General features: G+C 45.2%; 1 protein-coding gene across 2 annotated transcripts in view; it reads left to right on the forward strand.

Moving 5' to 3' along the window:
- DISP3 (dispatched RND transporter family member 3) overlaps positions 1-12,906 on the forward strand; it is a 225,566-nt gene that overhangs the window by 69,362 nt on the left and 143,298 nt on the right. For both annotated transcript variants that reach the window (XM_082274320.1, XM_082274321.1), the window contains exon 3: positions 4,672-4,891. In XM_082274320.1, coding sequence (XP_082130446.1) covers positions 4,672-4,891 — 220 coding nt within the window. The remainder of the gene's footprint in view (positions 1-4,671; positions 4,892-12,906) is intronic.

Genomic DNA, 12,906 nt, shown 5'->3' on the forward strand with positions numbered 1-12,906 from the left:
TAGGAGGAATAGTGCCCCATCATTGGTGTCAGTCGGAGGAATAGTGCCCCATCATTGGTGTCAGTGGGAGGAATAGTGCCCCATCATTGGTGTCAGTGGGAGGAATAGTGCCCCATCATTGGTGTCAGTGGGAGGAATAGTGCCCCATCATTGGTGTCAGTGGGAGTAATAGTGCCCCATCATTGGTATCAGTGAGAGGAATAGTGCCCCATCATTGGTATCAGTGGGAGGAATAGTGCCCCATCATTGGTGTCAGTAGGAGGAATAGTGCCCCATCATTGGTGTCAGTGGGAGGAATAGTGCCCCATCATTGGTGTCAGTAGGAGGAATAGTGCCCCATCATTGGTGTCAGTAGGAGGAATAGTGCCCCATCATTGGTATCAGTGAGAGGAATAGTGCCCCATCATTGGTATCAGTGGGAGGAATAGTGCCCCATCATTGGTGCCAGTGGGAGAAATAGTGCCCCATTATTGGTGTCCGTGGGAGGAACAGCGCCCCATCATTGGTGTCAGTAGGAGGAATAGTGTCCCATCGTTGGTTTCAGTGGCAGGAATAGTGCCCCATCATTGGTGTCAGTGGCAGGAATAGTGCCCCATCATTGGTGTCAGTGGGAGGAATAGTGTCCTATCATTGATGCTGGTAGGAGGAATAGGGCCCCATTGTTGGTATCAGTGGCAGGAAAAGTGCCCCATCATTGGTGTCAGTGGGAGGAATAGTGTCCTATCATTGATGCTGGTAGGAGGAATAGGGCCCCATTGTTGGTATCAGTGGCAGGAAAAGTGCCCCATCATTGGTATCAGTGGGAGGAATAGTGCCCCATCATTGGTGTCAGTGGGAGAAATAGTGTCCTATCATTGATGCCAGTAGGAGGAATAGTGCCCCATCATTGGTATCAGTGGCAGGAATAGTGCCCCATCATTGGTGTCAGTGGGAGGAATAGTGCCCCATCATTGGTGTCAGTGGCAGGAATAGTGCCCCATCATTGGTGTCAGTGGGAGGAATAGTGTCCTATCATTGATGCTGGTAGGAGGAATAGTGCCCCATCATTGGTGTCAGTGGCAGGAATAGTGCCCCATCATTGGTGTCAGTGGGAGGAATAGTGTCCTATCATTGATGCTGGTAGGAGGAATAGTGCCCCATCGTTGGTATCAGTGGCAGGAATAGTGCCCTATCATTGATGCTGGTAGGAGGAATAGTGCCCCATCATTGGTATCAGTGGGAGGAATAGTGTCCCTTTGTTGGTATCAGTGGGAGGAATAGTGTCCCATCATTGGTGTCAGTAAGAGGAATAGTGCCCCATCATTGGTATCAGTGGCAGGAATAGTGCCCCATCATTGGTATCAGTGGCAGGAATAGTCCTCCATTGTTGTGGTTAGTGGCAAGAATTATGCCCCCATTGTTGGTGTCAATATGAGAATCAGCGCTCCAAGGGCTTGATAAAAAAAAGCAAAGGGCATCTGGCCCGTGGGCCACAGTTTGGAGACCACTGCTGTGGGCTCAACAGGAAGTGAGAAGATATCTGTCAAATGTGAGGGAAAGTCACCACACAATACAATCTCTGTAAACCAAATTTAGATGTACCAAAACGATGAAATATGAGAACCTACCTAAACTATCCCATCATTTTGTAAAACACTTGAAAGGCCCTTGCACTACATACTTGTTGGTAGTCGGTAGACCTAAAGGAGATTCAATGAGATTGTAAAAAGGGAGGTCAGATTTAGACAGTTGGAGCAGGAACAGGTGTCCGCATTGGAAGATTTTGGCTCTATTCCTGTTCTGGTGGCAACCTCAAAATTTTGAATCTACTCTCTTCCTTTCCTTTCCTGTGGCCTTGGTGATCAGGCCAATTGGAAAACAAGCAAATCTCCCTAACAGGGACATAGACACCGAAAACTGGCAAGGGTTCTAACCCCCACTCCACTCTGTCTGAATCCAAAAAAAAAAGTTTTGCCTTTAGCTATATTTTAAGTTGTTTGATAGTAGCAGACTCTAGCACTGGCGTTTTCCAAATAAATAGAAAGGGAGCTACAGAGAGAAAATGGGATAGAGAGGATAAAGTAAGACATATTTTAGGAGTAATTCCAGAAAAAGCTTGTCTCTACCCCAAGAACATAAGCAAGGTGCCACTGTGACCTATTGTTTTTTTTAAATTATTTTTCCAGTTCTACAATATAAAGTAGTCTTTCTCAACCTTTAACCCAAGAGGAACTCTAGAAGTTATTTTCAGGTCTCAAGGAACCCTTGCTAAAACCAATTCACTGGGGGTCAGTGGGAAAAATGCCCTTTGGATTGGGGGTTAGTGGGAAGAATTCTCCATACATTGGTGGTCAATGGGAAGAATGCCGCTTACAACTGGTAGTGAGTGAGATTCCCCGTCTTACAGTACTTGTCAAAATGCAGCTGGCTCAGCCAAGTGGCGTTGGTCCAAAAACTATGCAGGGACCATCAAATAGAAAGTCCTTTAGCCACAGATCAAGGAATCCATCTAGAGGAAACCTCTAGAGAAACTTTGGTTGAGAATGGCTGATGTAGAGAGTCTATCATGGTAGGGTGAAGCTCTCTGTATTGGCCATGGCAGTTGGATAGGTTTTCAAATGTTGGTACAAATCTCTCACTGCTGACGTCCTGAACCCTTGCTAAAACCAATTCACTGGGGGTCAGTGGGAAAAATGCCCTTTGGATTGGGGGTTAGTGGGAAGAATTCTCCATACGTTGGTGGTCAATGGGAAGAATGCCCCTTACATTGGTAGTGAGTGAGATTCCCCGTCTTACAGTGGTTGTCAAAATGCAGCTGGCTCAGCCAAGTGGAGTTGGTCCAAAAACTATGCAGGGACCATCAAATAGAAAGTCATTTAGCCACAGATCAAGGAATCCATGTAGAGGAAACCTCTAGAGAAACTCTAGTTGAGAATGGCTGATACAGAGAGTCTATCATGGTAGGGTGAAGCCCTCTGTATTGGCCATGGCAGTTGGACAGGTTTGAAATGTTGGTACAAATCTCTCACTGCTGACGTCCTGAATACTTGCTAAAACCAATTCACTGGGGGTCAGTGGGAAAAATGCCATTTGGATTGGGAGTTAGTGGGAAGAATGCTCCTTACGTTGGTGGTCAATGGGAAGAATGCCCCTTACATTGGTAGTGGGCAAGATTCCCCGTCTTACAGCGGTTGTCAAAATGCAGCTGGCTCAGCCAAGTGGCGTTGGTCCAAAAACTATGCAGGGACCATCAAATAGAAAGTCATTTAGCCACAGATCAAGAAATCCATCTAGAGGAAACCTCTAGAGAAACTCTGGTTGAGAATGGCTGATACAGAAAGTCTATCATGGTAGGGTGAAGCCCTCTGTATTGGCCATGGCAGTTGGACAGGTTTTGAAATGTTGGTACAAATCTCTCACTGCTGACGTCCTTAACCCTTGTTAAAACCAATTCACTGGGGGCCAGTGGGAAAATGCCCTTTGGATTGGGGGTTAGTGGGAAGAGTGCTCCTTACATTGGTGGTCAATGGGAAGAATGCCCCTTACATTGGTAGTGAGTGAGATTCCCCCGTCTTACAGTGGTTGTCAAAATACAGCTGGCTCAGCCAAGTGGCATTGGTCCAAAAACTATGCAAGGACCATCAAATAGAAAGTAATTTAGCCACAGATTAAGGAATCCATCTAGAGGAAACCTCTAGAGAAACTCTGGTTGAGAATGGCTGATACAGAGAGTCTATCATGGTAGGGTGAAGCCCTCTGTATTGGCCATGGCAGTTGGACAGGTTTTGAAATGTTGGTACAATTCTCTCACTGCTGACGTCTTTAACCCTTGCTAAAACCAATTCACTGGGGGCCAGTGGGAAAAATGCCCTTTGGATTGGGGGTTAGTGGGAAGAATGCTCCTTACGTTGGTGGTCAATGGGAAGAATGCCCCTTACATTGGTGGTGAGTGAGATTCCACGTCTTACAGTGGCTGTCAAAATGCAGCTGGCTCAGCCAAGTGGCGTTGGTCCAAAAGCTATGCAGGGACCATCAAGTAGAAAGTCATTTAGCCACAGATCAAGGATCCATCTAGAGGAAACCGCTAGAGAAACTCTGGTTGAGAATGGCTGATACAGAGAGTCTATTATGGTAGGGTGAAGCCCTCTGTATTGGCCATGGTAGTTGGACAGGTTTTGAAATGTTGGTACAAATCTCTCACTGTGGAATTCCTGAACCCTTGCTAAAACCAATTCACTGGGGGTCAGTGGGAAAAATGCCCTTTGGATTGGGGGTTAGTGGGAAGAATTCTCCATACGTTGGTGGTCAATGGGAAGAATGCCCCTTACATTGGTAGTGAGATTCCCCATCTTACAGTGGTTGTCAAAATGCAGCTGGCTCAGCCAAGTGGCGTTGGTCCAAAAACTATGCAGGGACCATCAAATAGTAAGTCCTTTAGCCACAGATCAAGGAATCCATCTAGAGGAAAGCTCTAGAGAAACTCTAGTTGAGAATGGCTGTTACAGAAAGTCTATCATGGTAGGGTGAAGCCCTCTGTATTGGCCATGGCAGTTGGACAGGTTTTGAAATGTTGGTACAAATCTCTCACTGCTGACGTCCTGGAGAAAAAGAATTGGCTGGGCATCTTGCATTTGGGGGTATGACAAGTGTCTTGTGTAATCTGCTTCCAGAATAACGATCATACTTTTACAGGATCTCTGAAGCTGGCCATGACTCACCCGGAGTTTTACTGGTATGTGGATGAGAATCTCACAACAGAAAACCTGAAGAGTTCTCTACTACGGAGCGAGATTTTATTTGGTGCTCCTCTGCCCAATTACTATTCTGTGGAAGACCGGTGGGAAGAGCAGCACCGGAAGTTTCAGAACTTTGTCACCTCCTATGTTGGCGTTCTGTCCAAAGAGTCCACCAGGTAAGCCATTGACTTTGATCATTCTTTTAATGTTGCATATTAAAGTAAATGGAAGCCAAAATATATATTTTTACATTTTGGAGTGTGAAAAGGTTAGAACCCTTGTAAAGTTTTTAGCACTGTGTGTTCCCGTGTGGGGAGGTATACCCTATCTTAAGCCTAGTACACGCTATTAGAAAATCATACAAATGATCGTTTGCAGTTCTTGGTGCCCTCGTCCCATGTTCAAAACGAGAACACTGAAAACGGAACGAAAATTCTCAAACGACAGAGGACAACTTACTACATACATAGATACGGTATATGTCTAGTCTATGGTCTTACTTTGTTTCCGATCATGTGCAGATTTTCTCATTCAATTTTTCTAGAATGATTACTGTACTAATTAAACGATAATCAGACTAACGAGAAAAAATTGCCAACATGTTTCTTTGGAATTTTTTTAACAGTCTAAACAGTCTATGTTGGCTCTCAAAAGCACTGTACTTATCAACAGAAAATTACATTTTTTGGCCCATTTTCTAATAGTGTGTACTAGGCTTTATCTGTCCTGGTGACCACTGTCACAGGGACTGAAATGGAAAATTTTACAGTTGCCACTGAAAAATGAATAGATGGGAAATCTTGCAATGGGGGCACTTACACTATATTACCAAAAGTATTGAGATGCCTGACTTTAAGCACATGAACTTTAATGGCATCCCAGTCTTAGTCCGTAGGGCTCAATATTGAGTTGGCCCACCTTTTGCAGCTATAACAGCTTCAAATCTTCTGGGAAGGCTGTCCACAAGGTTTAGGAGTGTGTCTATGGGAATGTTTGACCATTCTTCCAGAAGCATATTTGTGAAGTCAGGCACTGATGTGAACGAGAAGGCCTGGCTCGCAATCTCCACTCTAATTCATCCCAAAGGTGTTCTATCGGGTTGAGATCAGGACTCTGTGCAGGTCAGTCAAGTTCCTCCACCCCAAACTCACTCATCCATGTCTTTATGGACCTTGCTTTGTGCACTGGTGCACCGTCATGTTAGAACAGGAAGGGGCCATCCCCAAACTATTCCCACAATGTTGGGAGCATGAAAATTGTTCAAAATATCTTGGTATGCTGACGCCTTAAGAGTTCCCTTCACTGGAACTAAGGGGTCAAGCCCAACCCCTGAAAAACAACCCCACACCATAATCCCCAGTCCATCTAATGATTTGGACCAGTGCACAAAGCAAGGTCCATAAAGACATGGGTGAGAGACTTTGGGGTGAAGGAACTTGACTGACTTGCACAGAGTCCTGACCTCAACCTGATAGAACACCTTTGGGATGAATTAGAGCAGAGAGTGCAAGCCAGGCCTTCTCATTCACATCAGTGCCTGACCTCACAAATGCACTTCCTAGAAGAATGGTCAAAAATTCCCATAGACACACTCCTAAACCTTGTGGACAGCCTTCCCAGAAGAGTTGAAGCTGTTATTGCTGCAAAAGATTGGACAACTCAATATTGAACCCTACGGACTATGACTGGGATGCTATTAAAGCAGGATTCCCCCTAAAAGTGGAACTACCGCTCACCCCCTTTCATGTCCCATTTGGCATGTCATTTTTTTTGGGGGGGGGAGAGCGGGTACCTAGTTTTGACATTTACCCAGCTCCCACTTCTGCTCGGGCCACCTAGACGACTCGAGTGGAAGTTCTCTTCTCCCCCTCCCTCCCTGCAATCTTCTGGGACACATCACAGGTCCCAGAAGATTGCCCAGTCACTAGGGAGGAGCAGTGCGACTCGCGCATGCGCAGTGTGCACCTGGCTGCGAAAACGCAAGCTGTCGCAGCGAAGTGACCCTAATTTGTGTTTCCTGGTGCCGGAGAGAGGTGAGAGAGAGGAGTGAGACTTCGGCCGGCCGCATCGCTGGACCGTGGGACAAGTGAGTGTGTTTATTAAAAGTCAGCAGCTACATTTTTTGTAGCTGCTGACTTTTAATAAACTTAAAAACGAGTGGAACTCCGCTTTAAAGTTCATGCGCGTGTAAAGGCAGGTGTCCCAATAGACAACAAAAGGGTTTGCACCGCTTAACCTCTTACCGCATATCAACGTACTGGTACGTCGGCTGACTTTGCGGTAGTATACCGGGATGATGTCTCTAGCTAGAGGCATCATCCCGGTACCGTGGTTTGAAGCCGACGGTCGGCTTTCCGTCGGTAACGACCGATGCGGCTCGGGAGCCGCTCGATCGTTACCCGGGTGAGCAGGAGGGGAGTCCCGATGAATGCCGGAATCGGCATCGATCGGGTCTCCGATGATGTAACCCGGAGGCGGCGTCCATGACGTCACTTCCGGCTTACTGTGCTGCAAAAGGCAGCAGATTTGAAAAACGGCTGTATGCAAAAATGCAGTTTTCGGCGTTTTGCATACAGGGAAGTGTAGTGGAGGGGTCTAGGATCTTTTAGACCCTCGATCCCTCCATAAAGTTTACCTGTCACTACATATTGCTGTCACAAGGGATGTTTACATTGCTTGTGACAGCAATAAAAGTGATTAGATTTTTTTTTTTTGAAAAACCTTTAATAAAGTTAAAAAAAGAAAAAATAAATAGGAAAAAAAAAAAATTTAGCCGCCCCCGTCACCATTAGCTCGCGCACAAAAAAAAACGTATACGCAAGTCGAGCCGCGAATGAAATCGCTGTTCAAACCACACATGTGAGGTATCGCCGCGATCGCCAGAGCATGGGCAATAAATTAAAAAAAAGAGCTACACTCTAACTCTAAACTGGTAACCGTTAAATAAATTTAAAGCGTCACAGATTGAGATCTCTATTGACCGTAGTTTGACGCCATCCCACGGGGGGGGGGGCCCAATTTTAAACTGTAACATGTTGGGTATCAATTTACTCGGCGTGACATCATCTTTCACAATATATAAAAAAAATGGGCTAACTTTACTGTTTAGTATTTTTTAAATGCAGTGAAATGTGATTTTTCAAATTTTTTCCAAACAAATGGCATTTTAAAGACCACTGCGCAAATACCGCGTGACAAAAAATTTTGCAATGACCGACATTTTATTCTCCAGAGTCTTTGCTAAAAAAAATATATATAATGTTTGGGGGTTCTAAGTAGTTTTCTAGGAAAAAATACTAGTTTTAACTTGTAAACAAAATGTGTCCGAAATAGGGCTGGGGCTTAAGTGGTTAAGGCAGGCCATCAAAAGTTACACCACCATAGGTGGAACCAGGTAGCTGTCTGTAGAGCGCTGGGTGCCTGCCAGGGTCCGCAACCATGGAGTGGAGACAAAGGAGAGCAAAGGTGGTGGCACATCTAGCTTAAAATCTTGATGTTTATTTATAAATCCATGGGAAGAAATGACATGACATGCATTCACAGTTCAAAGAACAATTTACAGACGCGTTTCACACACCTGTGCTTAAAGCGGAGTTCCGGGCACAAAATCGATATTTTTTTTTTGTGCCCGTCCGCTAGTTCAGCATAACCTGAAAAGGAATTGGATAGTTAGGTTTTTTTTTTTTTAAAAAAACTCACCTTGTAATTGACGATCGTAAATACTCACCTCAGGGTACTTCCTCCCTCACCGCCGCGGCTCCGCTGTTAATTCCTGCGCTGCGATGATTCCTGGGAGCTGAACGTCATCGCTCCCAGGAATCAATGCGACGGCACCGGCCCCGCTCGTCACTTCTAGGCGACGCCGCATTCCCTGCTAAACGGCTTCTGGGCATGCCCAGAAGCTGTTTAGGAATGTGGCGCCGCACCGGAAGTGACGAGAGGGGCCGGTGCGGCGCATTCTGGGACAAGAAGACGCGGAAGAAGACACAGAAGAGGACCGCGCCGGCTTCAGCTGCCCACAAGAGAGATGGAAACGCTGTGGAAGAAATTTTATAAGTAAGTATTTCTTCTAAAAGGTAAGTGCGAACCGGGACAGATCAGAGGCTAGCCATTGTGGAATGTGCTAGCCCTGACTGTCCCGGGGGTATGTTTGTTAAAAAATGACTTCTGTGCCCGAAACTCCGCTTTAATCAGGCGTCTCAATATTTTTGGTAATATAATGTATTTCAATGGCAACTGTCTAAGGGGAGAAGATGAATAGATAGAAAAACTTCCAATGGGGGCATTTATTCCAATTGCAGTTGTCTTAGAGGGGAATTGTCTTAACTTCCTTTTGTGTCTCTGGCACGGGAACTAAAGGAAAATCTTTACAATAAGTCACATACTTGGTAATGCTGACTTGTGCCCTACTCTTCCATGTGAAGTGTGGGTTTTAATGATAAGCACGCTTGAAAACATTAAAGGAGGGCTGCATGCTTTTCTAGAAAGGATCCAAGATCGGGTGGAATTGGAAGCTTTTCTTTTTGACTGTCTGTGATGAGTAAAACACGTCTCCCTTGGGGCTCTCCGTGCCAGATCTGTATCGAACTCTCTGAACTTGTACAGAGCTTATGACAGCCACACGCTTGAATAGGCTCCAAGAGTTTTCATATAACTAGACAGAAACGTGTTCCTATGCAGTCTAGATTCACTCTTCCGCTAGAAGAGGTTATTGCACAGGCGGGAGCAAGGCTGGATGGGGAACAAAACCTCAGAAAGGAGAAAATAGACTGTTTTCCCCTCAAATGTAAAATCTTAATGAGACAGCTTGTTTATAATTAAAGCGAGATGCTGAGGTTAGCCGGTTCTGCTGAAAGCATCGTAGAAAGTCTCCTCGGAGTGGTGTGTTCAGAAAACAGAGCCAGTTTCAAGGCCAACTTCTTAGCATTTTTCTCTTCCAGTCCTAATAGACAATTCAGTATTGAGTTATTGCTGGGTGGTTCTGCTTTGTCTGCAGCATTCATTGTATCTTGCAGAATGGATTGCCATGTATATGAGGCTACCGGAAACAGTCAGTCACCCACTATAGTTAATGCAGCATAAACATTCCTACCATTCACTCTATACCGCAATCTTCCACACCCCCTGCCATCTACTCCTTACAAGTCCTCTACAGTCTGCACCAGTGGTCTCCAACCTGTGGCCCATAGGCTGGATGTGGCCCTTTGCTTGCCCTTGGGGCACCATTCCTCCTATTGACACCAACAATGGGGTACTATTCCTTCCTTTGACACGACAATCTTCCACTATTCCCTCCACTGACACCAGTCATGATTTTGGCCATTTCTCCTCTTGATAGAAATGACGGGGCACTATTCCTCTCACTTATATAAATTATTTGGCACTATTCCTCTCATTGACACCAAAGATGGAGCACTATTCCTCCCACTGATATAAATGATTGGGCAGTGGGCACTATTCCTCTCACTGACACCAACAATGGGGCACTATTCCTCTCACTGACACCAACAATGGGGCACTATGCCTCTCACTGACACCAAAGATGGAGCACTATTCCTCCCACTGATTTAAATGATTGGGCACTATTCCTCCCACTGATACCAAAGATGGGGCACAATTACTCTCAATGATATCAATGATGGGGCACTATTCCTCCCACTGACACCAAAGATGGGGCACTATTACTCTCAAGGATATCAATGAAGGGGCACTATTCCTCCCACTGATATAAATGATTGGGCACTCTTCCTCTCTCTGACACCAAAGATGGTGCACTATTCCGCCCATTAATATAAATGATGGGGCACTATTCATCTGGCTGACACCAAAGAAGGGGCAATATTCCTCCCACTAGTACTAATGATGGGACACTATTCCTCCCACTGACTCCAACAATGGGACACTATTCCTCTCAATGATATCAATGATGGGTCATTATTCCTCTCACTAATATAAATAATTGGGCACTATTCCTCTCACTGACACCAAAGGTGGGGCACTATTCCTCCCACTGACACCAACAATGGGGCACTATTCCTCTCAATTATAACAATGATGGGGCATTATTCCTCTCACTGATATAAATAATTGGACACTATTCCTCCCACTGATATAAATGATGGGGCACTATTCCTCTCGCTGACACCAATGTTGGGGCTCTATTTCTCTCGCTGACACCAATGATGGGGCGCTATTTCTCTCGCTGACACCAATGATGGGGCACTATTTCTCTCGCTGACACCAATGATGGGGCACTATTTCTCTCGCTGACACCAATGATGGGGCACTATTTCTCTCGATGACACCAATGATGGGGCACTATTTCTTCCACTGATATAAGCCAAAAGCACAGCTTTCTCCACTCAGATATGATAGTCTGGAACTTCGATTTAGCCCTTATTGTGAATCCTGTGTCATTTTCTCCTACATTAAAGACTGTACTGTGTACTTGTCTCAATCCAGAGCACTAAGTGTCATCTCTGTCTGCTGCCTTCTTCCTCTGCTATCAGCGGGGGTCACTTCTGACAAGTTTTCCTGATACCAAGAGACACAAAATGATGACAGAGGAGGGAGCTCCAGCACACAGACTGTGATGGACAGTCTCAGCTCTGTTCCTGTGTGTGAAAGGGGGGGTGGGCCTTCCCTCCCTTCCAATCAGGTCTCAGATCTCTTCTCCCTGAGATCTGCAGAGTGTAACTTCAGCTCTCCGCCCCCTGCTTTCTGAGAGCTCAGACGATCTGTATAAATTCTGCACTTTGAACCGCTGTAGAGAAGAGAAGACTGCAGATAAACAGGTACAACTTATGCAGGGGGATTTGCTTCATCTCTCTGTATCACCTGTGGCCAGTCACTTCACTGGGTATATATATTAGGGTCTACAACTACTTTAATTGTTAGGCTTTTACAGACTTGAACCATATTGTGGCCGCTACCTCAATTCGCCATTGTGCATTAGTGTATTGGAATGCCCCTTCCCCCCCCCCCCCCCCCCCAAGTCACTTGTTACATCTATACCCCTCAAAGTCAAGACTTGCTTTTCCTCAATGCCACCATAGGTCTCCTTCCCCTCCCCCTCCTAGTCTCAGACTAAATTGGAAAGTTCCCAGGTGTCCCGGAATGGCAGGTAAGCAAGGCCTATTGGCAATGGAGGTGGGGGGAAGAATTACAGCTGTGATGATTCTGCTGATTATAAACTCCAAGTGATTGATATTTCCTTTTTCTCTGCCAATGCAATTGCAGAGCAATCCCCGGTAGTTTTGTATTTCCGCTACAGATACTAATTTAAAGCAATCTGCAGCTTCATTTAGACCTTCACTATAAATTCTGGGAGTAAATGGCTCTTCTGTCTTAATGTGATTAGAATTGAATTCTGTTTAGCACCTGCCACGTTTGATACAAGCATTTCCCGTATTTTAATACATTAGCCGCTGTTATTTCTTTTTAACACTTGATGCGTGTAGAACGCGGTAACGTGCTGAGAGCGAACCTGTGGGAAAAGCTAACGACAAAAGTGGAAATCCTTAGTGGAGACCTGACAGTCTGAGCCATCAAAACTCGCTATTTGTTCTGAGATCAGTCACCGACGCCCGCAGCTTCCCCTAAGAGATCTCACTTCTGTGCATTGGAGGATGGGAGCACCGTTCCCCAACCTGGCATGGCAAAAAGGGAGGGAGCACACTCATCAGGGTACCTTCTCCTAAAAGGATTAGATAGAACTAACTTCCCTAACTTCAAATGTTACTGCCCCCCCCCTCCCCTTTCCCTCCATCCAATCTAATCCAATCCAATCAGCGACCATCAATATTATAAAATGGGTTCCAGGAAATAACTGTTAGGGCATGCATTCTAACACCCCTGTTAGCTTTAAATATCAAAAATAGGTAACAGGTTCCGTTTAAGTGCATGGCAGAGAATATGAATATGCCAAAAGCTGTTAAAATAGGATAGATAGATAGATAGATAGATAGATAGATAGATAGATAGATAGATAGATAGATAGATAGATAGATAGATAGATAGATAGATAGATAGATAGATAGATAGATAGATAGATAGATAGATAGATAGATAGATAGATAGACTCGGCCAGTTTGCTGTTAGCAGGGACGTTGGTTGGTGCTACTTTCTCCTGCAAATGGGATGAATTTCTCCTTCTATTGGATATGTAATACAAATCATAGGTGGTGTTTGG

This window comes from Pelophylax lessonae (assembly GCF_965119305.1).
Source record: "Pelophylax lessonae genome assembly, chromosome: 12".
In the NCBI taxonomy this organism is placed as follows: Eukaryota; Metazoa; Chordata; class Amphibia; order Anura; family Ranidae; genus Pelophylax; species Pelophylax lessonae.